The 15,064-nt window shown below is 35.0% G+C and overlaps 1 protein-coding gene across 1 annotated transcript in view; it reads left to right on the forward strand.

The window, feature by feature from the left end:
* Positions 1-15,064, forward strand: part of CNTN1 (contactin 1) — a 144,347-nt gene that overhangs the window by 77,221 nt on the left and 52,062 nt on the right. Inside the window, exons 6-13 of the mRNA XM_035326087.1 lie at positions 49-255; positions 1,480-1,576; positions 1,731-1,912; positions 3,117-3,241; positions 5,187-5,304; positions 6,924-7,074; positions 7,569-7,696; positions 11,101-11,276. Of these exons, the coding sequence (XP_035181978.1) occupies positions 49-255; positions 1,480-1,576; positions 1,731-1,912; positions 3,117-3,241; positions 5,187-5,304; positions 6,924-7,074; positions 7,569-7,696; positions 11,101-11,276 (1,184 nt within the window). The remainder of the gene's footprint in view (positions 1-48; positions 256-1,479; positions 1,577-1,730; positions 1,913-3,116; positions 3,242-5,186; positions 5,305-6,923; positions 7,075-7,568; positions 7,697-11,100; positions 11,277-15,064) is intronic.

A 15,064-nucleotide genomic window follows, 5' to 3' on the forward strand; every position in this document is an offset into this window, starting at 1 on the left:
ACCTGATATTACTGTTTTTAATATTAACTAGAAAATGTTTTCCTTCAGATGACCTCAGTTATCGCTGGCTTCTAAATGAGTTCCCAGTATTCATTGCTTTGGACAAACGACGATTTGTGTCCCAGACAAATGGCAATCTCTACATTGCAAATGTAGAAGCATCAGATAAGGGCAATTATTCATGTTTTGTGTCCAGCCCTTCAATAACAAAGAGTGTATTCAGTAAATTTATTCCACTTATTCCACAGACTGATCGTAAGTACTTATTGTAAATACTTATGTACATGCAGTGTTCAATTTGTATTTTAATTTTGCTCATTCATAACTATTTTCAGCTCTGTGAGAAGAATTATGTGGCAAGTCGTAATGGCTACTGCACACATGTTCTTTAGTTTTCCACATACAGAGATCCAAATCATTGCTGTCCACAATGAGAACTCTGTGCAAGAAATCTCCCTGGATTCATTCACAAAATTTCTTTCATATAATTGAGAACCGAGTTTTCTCCATCTTTTTTTTATGTGATAAGCCCCTGTACCGATCTCAAAATCTTTAATATGGTTTATGGTCTTGGCAACGGTTCAAAAGGGTATGACTGGAAAGAAGAAACTTTGTGTAGATGCTAATAAACAGTTTCAGGATTGTTTTTTGTTTCTAACAAATCTCCCATGAAAATGGAAAACCCTTCAGGCTGTTAAAATCTGCTATTGAATGGTGACCTAAAGGCTCTGCATCTCACCATCTTATCTACCTATTCAGTTTTGGTGCTAGATTAGCCTCTGCCATTTCATGAAAATTGCATATTTTGCAAGTGGTAACTGGGTTGTCTTTTGCCACTTTAGACTGTCAGTCACTAGTCTTATAAACTGATCATCAGGATTTCAGTGTCTCTTATATTTGTTGGATTTCCCATATTACAGTAAAGAACTATGATTGAATTTGGGTGATTACAAATCAGTGATCTTTGTCTGAATTTTTCATGGCCAATGAGATCTTCATCTAGAACTTCAAGAGCAGTCCCACAAAGATCACCAGTAGGTAGATTTGATTACATTACATACCCGTGCCCTCATTAAGCTGTATGTAGCTCCTTTGTGCCATTAGTAAGAGAATAATGAGTTTAAATTCACAATAATTCAGAATATTTCATCCAGTAAAAGAATCTGTGAAAAATAGAGGCTCGGGTTTTAGTCTGCCCTCACAAAGGACATCATCACGCTCCAAATGCTAATAAATGAGTGTTTGTTGAAGTATTGTACTGTAAAAAAATGTTAGACATTATTGTCCAGAAACAGTTAGTAGCTGAATAAAACAATTCTGCCTTACTATGTGCTGCTTCATAGACAGCAAGGCTATCATGCACTCTAATGAAGACTTTTGTCTGGAATTTTAAAAAGGGTTTTCTTGAACTGTGGTAGTTTTAATACATATGTTTGTTTCTACCATGCATTTTCTGAGAATCTGTTATTTTCATGTCAGGTGCAAAAGTGTATCCTGCTGATATTAAGGTGAAGTTCAAGGACACATATGCTCTCCTGGGGCAAAATGTGACACTGGAGTGTTTTGCTCTTGGGAAGTAAGTATGTACTAAAGTTATTGTAGAGCACTGTTTGCTTTCATATTTCAGGGAACAAAAATATATGTTTCATCATCAAATACTTTTCTGTAGTCTGCAATTTAACAGCCACTTCTAGAACATGCTGATTTGTACTTTACTGTACCTTTTCAAGTCCGGTTCCTGAACTCAGATGGAGTAAATACCTTGAACCTATGCCAGCCACTGCTGAGATAAGCATGTCTGGTGCAGTTCTTAAGATCTTTAATATTCAGTATGAAGATGAAGGACTTTATGAGTGTGAGGCTGAAAACTATAAAGGAAAAGATAAACATCAAGCAAGAGTTTATGTGCAAGGTAGGTAGAAAAATTTTATTCTTCATGATCTATGTTGCTTTTAATTATTTTGGAAGTATCCTTGTTTTCACACTTGATGTCAGTGCTGACTCATTGCATCATCCTGACCCACTGCTATTCGAGTTAATAAAACAAAGTCAAAGCCCGTGCGTTGAACATCAAGCATAACATTCATGTATTAATCGAACAACTGCTCAATTTGCCTGGTTATGGTAGCTGCATGTACACCTTGACAGCAATCTGTTTGTATTGATATAATTATACATAATGGAAATTAATTAATAGATTTAGAGTAATTGAAGAGAAAGAACTGCCAGGAAGAAAAATAGACCATTAGGTTTGTTATGCTTTCTTTTTTCTCCATTTCGTCTTTTCTATCTATCATAGCTCTGTCTCATATTAGCTACACTCAATTCTTTGTTCCTTCTCTGTCCCTTCGTCTCATGCATTTGGTTAAAAGAGGGAGCAAAAATTTATCTTACATCTACAGTGGAAAAATCTCAGGTAACCAGACTTCTTGACTGAGACATACACCACAACTGGTGGCATGAAAACATTGTGTAAAACATCTGAATTCACTTCAGAAGAATTCTGTCTCATTTCACAGGCAATAAAGAACATCACCTGAGTTAAGATCCTCAGTTAAGCACTTCAACTTCATTGGGATAAAACAAAATTGGCATAGGAAGATTGTTACTGCTTGTTTTAAGTTGATAAATTAATTCATTTGCTTAGCAAGAGCAAAAATAATGGGACATTTTCCATATTATTAAGTATATTTTCTGAGCCAAGAGACTATTTCTTAGAAAACCTTTCAGTATCCAAATGTCTTTGCTCAATTTCATGTCATTCAACTACCATTTATATGATATTACTGAATAATTTACATGTTGTATAATCCACAGGTCATTGTAACTGGTAACATCTTATATCTCTTGGACATTTGTGAACCATTATTACCATTATCTGCTCATAAAAAAAATGAGTTGTAGTTATTTGGGGTCTATATGGTAAAAGAAAAACACCCTCACTTCATTCTTTCTTGTGCTGGTATATTGATGCATTGCTAAGTTATAATTATGCCTGTTAAGTATCATGGGAAAAGCAGTGGAATTAATAGATCATAATGCTAGTTAAGTACAGATCTGCTATATTTACAAGGCATCACGTTTTGTTTTGTTTTTGTATTTTATTTATTCTTCAGCCTCTCCAGAGTGGGTAGAACATATCAATGACACAGAGAAGGATATAGGCAGTGACCTCTACTGGCCTTGCGTAGCTACAGGCAAGCCTATTCCAACAATTAGATGGTTGAAGAACGGTGCCTCGGTAAGTATACCGCCATAGGTAATGCAGGATTGATAGACTGGCTGATGAAAATTATTTTCTGAAGCATGCATTATTAAGGACTAAAAGAAATTGAATTATAATGATACAAATATATGCTGCTTCCACATGCATTAAGGATTACAATCTATTTTTGAAAGTTTTATGTCAGTCTTCTCATCAGTTTTGAAACACATTTTTTCTCACTATTCAGTATTCAGCTCTGAATTCTGACCTTATCTTTTGACCACATATTTGGGGGTGGATTTTCCTTTTTTCTCTAGTCCTTTATAAATAAATGCTATTTTCTTCTAGATGAAAAACGTCATCAGCTTTTCTCTAAAAATAATCCTTTTTACCACATTAAACATAAATGCATCTTTAAAAAATGTACGATAGAATGGAATCAGTGCAGACAAGAAGATAGAATCATTTTACAATGATCAGTGCTGTTCCTATATCATGTGCTTTTTCACATTTTTTCTAGTCACAGAACATTGCAAAATTCCATTATTTTAGGTGATGTGAAGTGTAAGCGAGTACTGTTTGATAATTCCAGTTTATTGCTCTGGATTATTATTTTTTTTTTAACAAAGTAGATTTTCAGTCCAGGCATTTCAACATGTATTTAATATCCCTTGCTGATACTGTGTGATGAGCTAGAACAGAGTAGAAGACTGCATCCATTGAGCTGTGGTGACACTGATCTTGGTATGCAAACAAAAGAAGACAATGAATCAGAGTTTCTTTGGCTGTGTATTTTAAGAAAAAAAAATAGGAGGTTGGAGAAAGAGTAGGGATATCACCATCTGCCGTATGGAGATGGCTTAGACCAGAAAAAAACTATGCCTCTGTAGTTATTGCAAACAATTTAACAAGCAAATTACTTGACAGTCCCCACTACATTTGGGTTTCACTGACAAAATCTGCATACTGGATTGCAGAAAGCAACGTGTAATTCTCCAGTTATACACGTGAAGATTATGCTGTTTGTTAATGTTATGATTTCCAAATGGAAAATAGCAAAATTATTTAAATTACATTAAGAATATAGCTTGTTTCTGAATCATATATATTTTAGTTAGGTATTTCATTTAGCACAAAAATTCCTTGTAAAAAATGTGATCTCTATGTATTTAAATAAAACAGTACAAAAAACATGAGTCCTTTGATCTATTATTTTTTTCAGATAAATGTTATTCCTTTAATTTTCCACTACTCCACGTACTCCAAGTGATTCATATACAAATTTAAAGCATTTCAAAAGAATTTTCACAAGAAAAATAATTTTTAACATGGTCTTTCAAAAAACAATTGATATGTATTTATAATTTACAAAATATCCCGCCTCATTCTGAGCATTTTTATACACATTTTTTTTAGAAATAGATCAAGTACTTTATTTTGATTTACAGAATTTTCTTTTTATATAAAGACAGAGTAACATAGAATATTTTATACTATCTCCTAGAAGAATCATTGGAAAAAATCCTGTCTATTTAGGACTTCCTTCTCACTGTTGTAAAAAAATAAACATATATCATAAAATTTTGAACACTGGGCACAGTGAAACAAGCCTTATGTGCATAAAACATTTAATTTCTAGTTTCTTATTTCTGTATCAGTAGTGTTTGAATTGGTTTGGCAACAAAGGACTGAAGAACAGATGTGTCTGTCTTGTGCCATTCAGCTATGATTTTTACAGAAAAATATTGACACTGATTCTTTCTTTCTTTAGAATTAAGAAAGTGAATGTACATTGCCATAAAGATGGAAATATAGTAGGGATAAAAAATAAAATCTCATCAGTGCCTTAATGTTATGTGAGAGACTCTCTTCTGAACACAGTCACTGAAAAAAAAAAGTGAAGAAATGGGAATGGCCATTAATTCTTACGTATATGTTGTCTATATGAATATCTTCTTGTTTTATTGATTCTGTGTTTTAGTTCCGGAAAGGTGAACTAAGAATTCAAAGTCTGACCTTTGAAGATGCTGGCATGTATCAGTGTATAGCAGAAAACACACATGGAATTATTTATGCAAATGCTGAACTGAAGATTGTGGGTCAGTGAGATTATTTGCTCTATATACTATTTCAGATTTGATTCTTATTTGCAGGAATTACTGTGAGCATGAGGGGAAAGAACACTCACTGAATCTAGGTGAGATGGGGTTTATTTGAGCTCTCTAGTAAGGTTTTGACAACATGAGCAATCAAGATAGTAATTTATGGAAATTGTTTATTAGTGTCTTTTTTCTGCTATTTGCCTGCTGCTATTACCACACAGAGGAAATGATAGTGCAGAAATTATATGAAGTGCATAGAGTTGCTGACTACCGTGCTAAGCTTGCAAAACATGTTGAGAAGTGTTTTCTTTTTTGCTCACCTACACTCACTCCTCTGTTGGGCAAAATTTGCTTTTTAAGAAGCTGTGTTGTCAGGCATCAGGCTTTTGAAAATCTTCCTCTTCTTCCTCTCCCTTTGCTTTTGCCTTCTACAGCTCAATAAGATCAGTTGCAATATTTGTGTGTGACATAGCTGTCCCATTTGATGGCTGGATATATTTATTAATCCATTTTATTTTCCAAAGCATCATCCTTTAATAGGAAGCTAGACTTTCAGATCCAGAGTGCACAGGCTTAAAATAATTTCTGACCTTTTCACTGATGACATTAAAACAGATGCACTGGCTATTTGACATGGCTTCCATAGGAGATTTCCTTGGAGTAGTTACCCTGTGTTCTTTCCATCTCAAACTCACATCCAGACTTTCCCAAGAGCTATATTTGACTTCCCCAACCCATTGCACAATACTTCATCCTTTACTGTTTCTCCATATCCATTTACTCACTACCAGCCTGGATTACCCAGAAATTAGCACTTTTTGCATGCATGTTTTCAAATATCATTGTTGGTAAGATGTGGATATTTAAGCAGACTTCTCTGTACTTCCATAGTTAACTAAAAGCCATATTTCCCCATGCTTTGCACGTATTTGCTGGCATGATTAGTAGTGATGGTACACTGAAATACAAAGTAATTAAAAGTATTTTTTTCTCATATTTAGTTAAAAATAAAGAAAAAAATAATAATAAGCAAAATCTGACCTAGGGTACTTAAGTGTGATGCTTGCTACAGTCATCTCTAATTACAGTTGTACATCTCAGGGAGCACTTAAAGATAGCTGTCCAAACAGAAAACTAGAAAGAGGGAGAAGGGAACCTGAAAGTTGCTAGATAAGAGTTTAAAACCACTGAAAAGTAAAACAACATATAATTTGAAAGTGTAATTGACTGAGCAACTTCTTACAGAAGTTGGGCTCTTGGAATCTAAATTATATTAGGACTGATCAAAAGGCCTCTGAAAAGGTCTTTCTTTCTATTGATTTCAGTGGGCTTTGATCTTCTTAGATTAAATTTAGATGGGGGTTTAGAAGTGAACAAAAAGAAACTTCTGCTGTAACACAGTATGTAACTATACAATGATCTTCACTGTTTCTTTTAGATCACCATCTGTTTCTCACCACATCTTTGTATCATTAATATTTTTCTCACTGGTCTGAATAATGCACATTTGTATACAATTCAATATTTTTGACATTTATTTTTTTTAATGTTGCAAACAAATTGTGTTCTTCAGAAAAGTCACTAACAGCAGTACTCATGTTAATTTTTGCTTTCAGCTTCACCTCCTACTTTTGAACTGAACCCTATGAAGAAGAAAATCCTAGCAGCTAAAGGGGGGCGTGTAATCATTGAATGCAAACCTAAAGCTGCTCCTAAGCCAAAATTCTCCTGGAGCAAAGGAACTGAATTGCTTGTAAATGGGAGCCGGTTAGTATTGACCATTAGTGGACACTACGAAACTTAAAATCGCTGTCTTACGTTTGTATTTATTGTACAGGCTAGTCCTCATTTTTGAGGAGTTCATGGGCAGGAAAATGTGTAATTTCGGGAAAGTTATATGCCAAAATGTTACTAGCAATGTGAATCCATAGAGCTAGCAGTGCGTGCAGCTTTAGCCAGTCTGTTTGGTGTTGTTCACATTTCAGAATTGAATTGTATTACAAAACTATAAGAAAAATATTTAAATGATTACTAGTAAATAGAAGTACACTCTCTTGCTCCAGCAATGTGAGGTATCTAATCATGCCACAATCTATTTAAATATTTTTGGATTATAGGGGTGTTTATAAATGTAGCAATTAGGGATGAGCTTCCAAGAGATGAGTGTGGTATCTTCTAATTTACTACAATTCCAACTGAAATTATTTCTTTCTGATCTAAATGCATTATTTCCCTTGCTGTAATTTTTGCACTTTCAATAGCATACGCATCTGGGATGATGGGAGCCTGGAGATTATCAATATCACAAAGCTGGATGAAGGTCGCTACACCTGTTTTGCAGAAAATAACCGAGGAAAAGCTAATAGCACTGGTGTTCTAGAAATGACAGGTAAACCTCTAAATTGCATTAGTTTGCTTCAGGTCTGCTTTCCACAATTGAAAAACACTATTTTTGTCCCAGCATTGCAGTACTTTTGCAAGCCACTTTATATCTTTTATTTATAATTTAGTTGCTGTTTTAAAAATGAATTGCACCTTTTAAAATATGTATAGCACAGTTACATGTGCACCATTTCAGACATTGTGTCTCAGTTTTCAGGGCTTATTAAATCTAGTCTGTTAAATTGACACATTCTGATGCACTCATTCAAGTTGGTAGCTTAGGTCAAGCACAAAGGTAGGATCATGGCTGGAAGAGAGAAATGGAACTCCTATTGACCATCTTTAATTTCTTTTTTTTCCTCTGCTGAGGTAAACAAGACTGAGAGAGCATTGCAGTTAAATAAACATGCATTAAATTTGTGAGATAAGAGTGTATAGCCATATAGTTTCACTACTAAATTCCTTTCTCTTACAGATATTAGTATTTACTGGCTGAATACTGACTGAATATCCATAACAGTGTATTTTAAATTTGATGTCAAGTAATAAATAGCTGTAGAATTAAGACAGGAAAGATGACATTCATGAACAGTTATGTCTACCAAGTCATACTGATTGTAGAAAAGTAACTTATTAAATACATTTTTTAATGTCCGTTCCAGAAGTCATTCTGGATGTGGCAGCTCAATAACACAACACTGATGTACTAATGTAAGAATTTATCTGTATCATCAGCTCTGTATCATCAAAAGCACTTTTCTCAGATGACACCAAGTTAGGTGTGTTGATCTGCTCTGGGGTAGGAAGGCTCTGCAGAGGGATCTGGATAGGCTGGATCGATGGGCTGAGGCCAATTGTATGAGGTTCAACGAGGCAAAGTGCAGGGTCCTGCACTTCAGGCACAACAACCCCATGCAATGCTACAGGCTGGGGAATGAATGGCTGAAAAGCTGCCCGGTGGAAAGGGATGCAGAGGTATTGGTTGAATATGAGCCAGCAGTGTGCTCAGATGGCCGAGAAGGCCAACAGCATCCTGGTTCGTGTCAGAAATAGTGTGGCCAGCAGGACCAGGGAAGTGATTGTCCCTCTGTACTTGGCTCTAGTGAGACCATACCTCAAGTACTGTGTTCAGTTTTGGGCCCCTCACAACAAGAAGGACATCTATGGAGTTTGTCCAAAGAAGGGCAGTGAACTTGCTAAAGGGTCTGGAACATAGGTCTGTTAAGGAGTGGCTGAGGGAATTGGGGCTGTTTACCGTAGAGAAAAGGGGTCTTGGGAAACTTTATCGGTCTCTACAATTACCTTACAGGAGGCTATAGTGAGGTGGGAATTGGGCTCTTCTCCCAAGCTCCAAGTGATAAGACAAGGGAAAATGGCCTCAAGTTGTTCTAGGGGAAGTTTAGGGTGAATATTAGAAAAAAATATCTTCACTGAAAGGGTTGTGGAGCATTGGAACAGGCTGCCCAGGGAAGTGATGGAGTCACCAACCCTGGACGCAGTCAAAAGATGTGTAGATGTGGTGCTTAGGGACATGGGTTAGTGGTGGACTTGGCAGTGCTGGGTTAACTATTGGACATGAGGAACTTAGAAGTCTTTTCCAACCTGTGATTCTGTGATTCTATGCTATTGTAAGTCTTTATTTTGATTAATCGTATCTTTTCAATGTTTGCAGTTACTTTTTATCATCTTCTGCAATTTTACATGTCCTAGTATTACCCTCAGCCATTTAATTATCTTGAAAGGTTATGTAAATAGCTACCCAGCCCCTTTATAGTCCAGTCATACCTTCTAAAATCAAGATGAACATCTGCACAGTAAATCTACACAGTGAAACAATTAGCTTTATAAACTCTATAAACTAGGTATAAAAAAGTTCTAAATTTTGGAGTATTCTGCTCTGATTCATCTAAAAAGGGATACCAAAGGACTAAGATGCCTCCCTTACATCACAGAAGAAACAGAATATTCAGATTATGTATTTCAAAATTATTTTCACTTTGCGGGCAATGATGAGTGTTGATTATGAATGCTTTGAAAATTGCATTTCCAAGCACTTTGTGTGGCTCATAAAACTTTTCAGACATTTGTTATGACTACAAGAAATTTAAAAGTTAAACTGAAGTTGATAGGCACTGTAAAGTCTGATGGCCTTTCCCGCATGTTATTTTTTCATTGCTTCTGGACCACTGTTTCAGCAACTTCTTAGACTGGTAGTTCTTTATGTAAATATTTAGTAACTCAATGATAGTAGAACCAGACACTGAATGCAGAAGCATAATATTAGAGTGCATCAGTTATCCTAAAATGTGTCTATAGCAAGGGTTTTAGAGATCGGATGTTAAAAGGTTGCTCCAAGCACTGAGATACTCCATTCTGAGATACTGAGTAGTTGTGCCATACTCATAGTCTCAGGATTAAGCACTTTTTGGATTACTAGAGTAGGACCTGGCTAAAATTTTCTCTCCAAGTCAGAGTGACAAGAAATGTTAGGTTTATTGAAGATACATTTCAGTTATGTGTATAATAGGGTATAGTGTGTGTTTTGGAGCACACTGAAACCTGGATCTTAACTGGTGACAATAGTTATTATGACTATCATCTTCCAGGTTTTGGCACCCACTCTCATAGTTGTGGGAAGTTATTATATGCCATAATGTGAGAAGAAAATATTCAGTGGCTTTTTGTTTCATGATTGTATCTGAGAGAAAGGAATAAGTATCATAAGTATCCAGTGAGTTTCTTCCAGGATCATGTCACTAATTTGCCATAAATTTAATGCATATACCACAATCTCTAGCAAGCATTGAACTCTCTACCTTTTTTTGTTTCTGTAATGATAAGAGACATTGCTGAGGGGTGTACAGCTTTCTTCCTTTTATTATATTAATGTTCTTTCCATGTGTAGCTATTTGTATAGTTTGTTATACATCCCTTATATTGTTTCTCAGCAGAAAAATTAAGATCTCAGTTCCTGCAATGCCTTAATGGAAATTTGACTCAGCCTGACAACTGAGTAGAACTTTCCGTTTGTGAAAGAGACAGGTTTTTAAACATAAGAAATAGTATAATTAAAACAAGAAATACAACACAGGTCACATAAGATTCTTAACATGTCTTCTCTCTACCTGAGTTATAGTAAAAGAATAAAAATAACTTTGCATAGTTAGTAATATGACTCAGAGACTGAACCATAACCAATTTCAAAGGACAGCTAAATACAAGTTAGGCATTTCAGTTGTGGAAATTTTCCTTTGTTCTGTTTAATTTGGTTCTTTCAAATGTAGCTGCATGAATAACATGTAAACTAGAGCTGAAGGAGTGGTTTCATGTATAATCAAAAAGTTACAGAGCTGATCTTATATTTGCATAAACTCTTATTGGAATTTTCCATGTTTGCTGTTAACTTCACAGAAGCTACAAGGATTACTTTAGCACCACTGAATGTTGATGTCACCGTTGGAGAGAATGCTACCATGCAATGCATTGCATCCCATGATCCCACATTAGACCTGACATTTATTTGGTCTCTAAATGGCTTTGTAATAGATTTTGAGAAAGAACACGAACATTATGAAAGGAATGTTATGGTAAGATGCTATATATCTTTTATTTAATATGTGAAATACTAGTTTGCTTTATCACAAATTGTCCTTTGTATTTTACTTTTTCTATTGTGTTGGTTCAAGTTTGTATAAATACAGTAGACTAAGAACATAAAGTAAAATTACTTTAGACACCTTACAGACATGTAGACATTTGCAGGTAGATACCTGAATTTAGATATCTGAATTGATGTAAGTATTTTGATATTTCAGTTAAATCCCACTCTGGTGAAGAGTGAATACAACTGGTAAGTAGGTAGCTTGATAGTAAACAGGGTGCAGATTATCTTGGAAAAGCATGCATATACGTTCACTTTAACTTGTCCATGTTTTTCTCATCAACATTTCTGGAATTTGGCACAAGGCTGGGCCAGATGGTGGGTAGGAGTCAAACAGTCTGTAAACACTGAGCAAGAAGAGTTTGTGTGAAGTCTAAACAAGTTAATACACAGACACTTATTTTGGCACATAGAAAGAGGAATTATAGACCTTTTGTGTTTGCGTGTATGGTTATCTCTTTACAGTCTTCTGTCAGGCTTAGTCAAAATTAATACCTTAAGCAGAAATTCTTTCTGGCTGTGTCTAATGATAATTTATGTAATATTCAACCACAACCTCAGAATGTGTATATATTTATTCTGTTGTTCTGAGTTTAAATGATATAAAAATAATCAAATTTAGATAGAGATTATTTTCATGCTCCCAAGAGAAACGTGTGTGGAGAGAAAAGGTTGCTAACAGTGCCTGTGAGGTCAAGAACTCCAGGGCTTGTAGTCAGTTTCAGCTCTGTCTTCAAACTTATCTGCCTTCTAACAATAGCTCCTACAGAGTCTTTGTCCTAAACCAGCAACATTATTTAATTTTCCATTGACCAAGAGATTATTATTTTCTGATGTTATTTTAAAATGTCTGTTTATCTCCAAGTGAGAAGATATTTCAAGCATAGCTATTTTAGTCTGATTTGGAACAAACTAGTCCTTCAAAGGCCCAGAGCTTACATAGCCTGCTCATTTGCTGAGTTCTAAGCATCCCTAAGAAGTCACCATGCTCTCTTTCAGTGAGAGAACAAGTCTTTGTCCAAAAAGCCAGTAGAACTATATGAAGGTCAGCTAGAAAACATTGAAACCCAAAGACATAAATCTCTTTCTGAAATAAAGCTCCTGAAAGTCTGTCCAAACTCAGTAGCAGAGTACTAAGGAATTAGAAAAGTGATATGTTCTGTTTATGTTTACATCTACAAACTATGCAGATTTACACTAATACTCTAGCATCATCCAAAAAAAATCCTGCATGTGGCTGTTAGGCCACACTTTTGATGTCTTTATTTCCACATAGGTACTGATCAGTACATAGCAGTACCTTGGAGAAGCTTGAATCACCTCCTAACACCATTACTTTTTCCCCAGATAAAGGCCAGAATGAGTCTGTTTCATCTACTCTTTTAGTCAGATTTGCTGTTTAGTGTAACACATCTTCTTTGTAAGACTTCTGTCAAGTGGTTAAAAACAAGCAACTAGAAGAGAATGTACAAAATGAACAGAATATGTTCAATAGAAGCTTTAGTCTAAGCTTTTATTTTGACCAACATACAATGATTTTGGTGTAGAAGAAAGGTGAAACTGCCTTTACCAAGGACTTTGTAATGTAAGGCCTGAACTTTCTCCATCCATTTGTCATATGTTGAAGAAAAATTCTTATATCATTGACATTCACCTCTGAGTTGTCCTTTTAACAATGAAAATAGAAGGAAATATATACATATTTAGGAATTTTATTCTGAAATTTAATCATGATTTTAGGACGCTTTCTACCAAAACAAGTCTAGAGAACGAGGCTGGGGCCAAATACAGGCTTCAGCAAGTGTGTAGGGCATAACTCTATCTGAAGTTTGACTTAGTATTTAGGTTTCCAGCCAGCTGCTTCATCTTTCAGAGATAGCTGGTGGTCTTGGGTCTCCTGATCCCAAATTATTCCCAACTCCGCAATATTTTAGCTGATTTACTGAAGCAATTGATTTTAAAAACCAAAATAACCTGTCTTGTTTCTACAGTCTGGAGACAGAGAGAGAGGTGTTTCACTTCGTGTAGGTGTTGAATCTTGTGCTAGATGTAACTTGGCTCTTTCAATAGATTATAGAGATGCTTACTCCATAGTATGCAGAAGTAGCTGAGGCATGACTAACTATTAATTCATTAAGACTGTTAAAGTTAAGTAGCTTAGAACCAAACATCAATTAATTTATTTGTCAGAGTGTAATTCTTTTTTTTCCTGAGGAATGCTTCTTAGTTTATGTTCCTTTTGCACTTGATCAATACAGGTATAAATAATTGAAGATGGGGAAGTTTGTTGGTTTGTATTTCTGAGCATTATTTTTGCTTTCAAATGCAAAGTAAGTGAAGATAATTTCTGTTGCTTTTCCACAAGCAACTCACGCTTCATCACTCACGACAGAGGGGGCAGTAGGATTACATTCCAAGTTTGTAGCTGAGATTTGTAGTTATTTCAGGATTCAGCCCTTAACATGGGATAATTTTTTTTAAAATGTAAGCGATTAAATATAAATGTTTACATAGGATGTAATTGAAAGGAATATGTACTTTCAACATTTCTGTTTCATTTATTACCATTTTCTTACATAAAGGTGTTCTACCCCTTCACCCCACCCTCCCCACTTTTCTAATACGAGTAAAGGGATTTTCTCCTGTCTACTGCATACATCTCTTTCGCAATTCTCAGCTGAAGTCACTGGGTGGCAGGTTTGCTCAGGCTTTCTCAGACGTAAAGGCATGAGCTGTTGTGTGTGCATTAGACATCAGCATCCCTAACTCCCATACTGCCACACAATTCTTCACAAACATAAAAGAAAAAATATTCCATCATGAATATTGCAATTACTGGCCATATGATGCATGCGCTCTGCTATAATTTCCTGTTGTTGAAGGATCCTACTCTATCTTTCTGATAATATCACTATTAATTTGTGTTGACAATGCAGATCAACATGTAGAAACTTGATACAGCCACAATATTTCAATTCTGAACATAATATTAGTATTGTTGTCACATACATATAATCGAATGCTAATGAAATTCATGTAAATACCTGCATAAGTCTTTTTTCTTTAAATGGAAGCATTGGTAACTTCATCATTTGCTGAAGGCAAAACTAATTTACATTACATTAGTTCTAAAACTCATTTATCAAAACAATATTTGTCAGTGCTGTTTTGATTTCACATGACCAAGTAAGGCAGTGATATTTAGAATGAAAAATATACATACTAACTGGTTAACTTTTGAAGTGTTAAAGGGAGTCTACAAAATCTTACTATTAAATTGCTTGCTTTTGACTTTATGTATGGTTGTTATTTAATTGAGGAACTAGATATTAACATTTCCTTTTGAGTCCTGTACAGATATTGCACTTCAAGTAATCAGGAAACATCTGATGTTTGGTCATTAGTTATTTATAGATCCGGATTTTGTCATGTATATTTAAAGACTGAAAGGCTTTACTTCTAATTCATATTTTAAAATAACATGTTCTATCGAAATAAATACATTGCTTTGATTTTCAGTTTATTACCAAAAAATCTTTTTTATATGTGAAAGTGAAAGTGTATAATTCTATTTTTAATATATATTTGGGACACACTAGTTAATTTGTATAGATAGTCAGGAAGAGTAACTCCGTAATTTGACTGGTTCCAGTCTGAAACTTGTACATTCCCTTCCCTTCCCTTCCCTTCCCTTCCCTTCCCTTCCCTTCCCTT

The sequence above is a fragment of the Oxyura jamaicensis genome, chromosome 1 (assembly GCF_011077185.1).
Source record: "Oxyura jamaicensis isolate SHBP4307 breed ruddy duck chromosome 1, BPBGC_Ojam_1.0, whole genome shotgun sequence".
In the NCBI taxonomy this organism is placed as follows: domain Eukaryota; kingdom Metazoa; phylum Chordata; class Aves; order Anseriformes; family Anatidae; genus Oxyura; species Oxyura jamaicensis.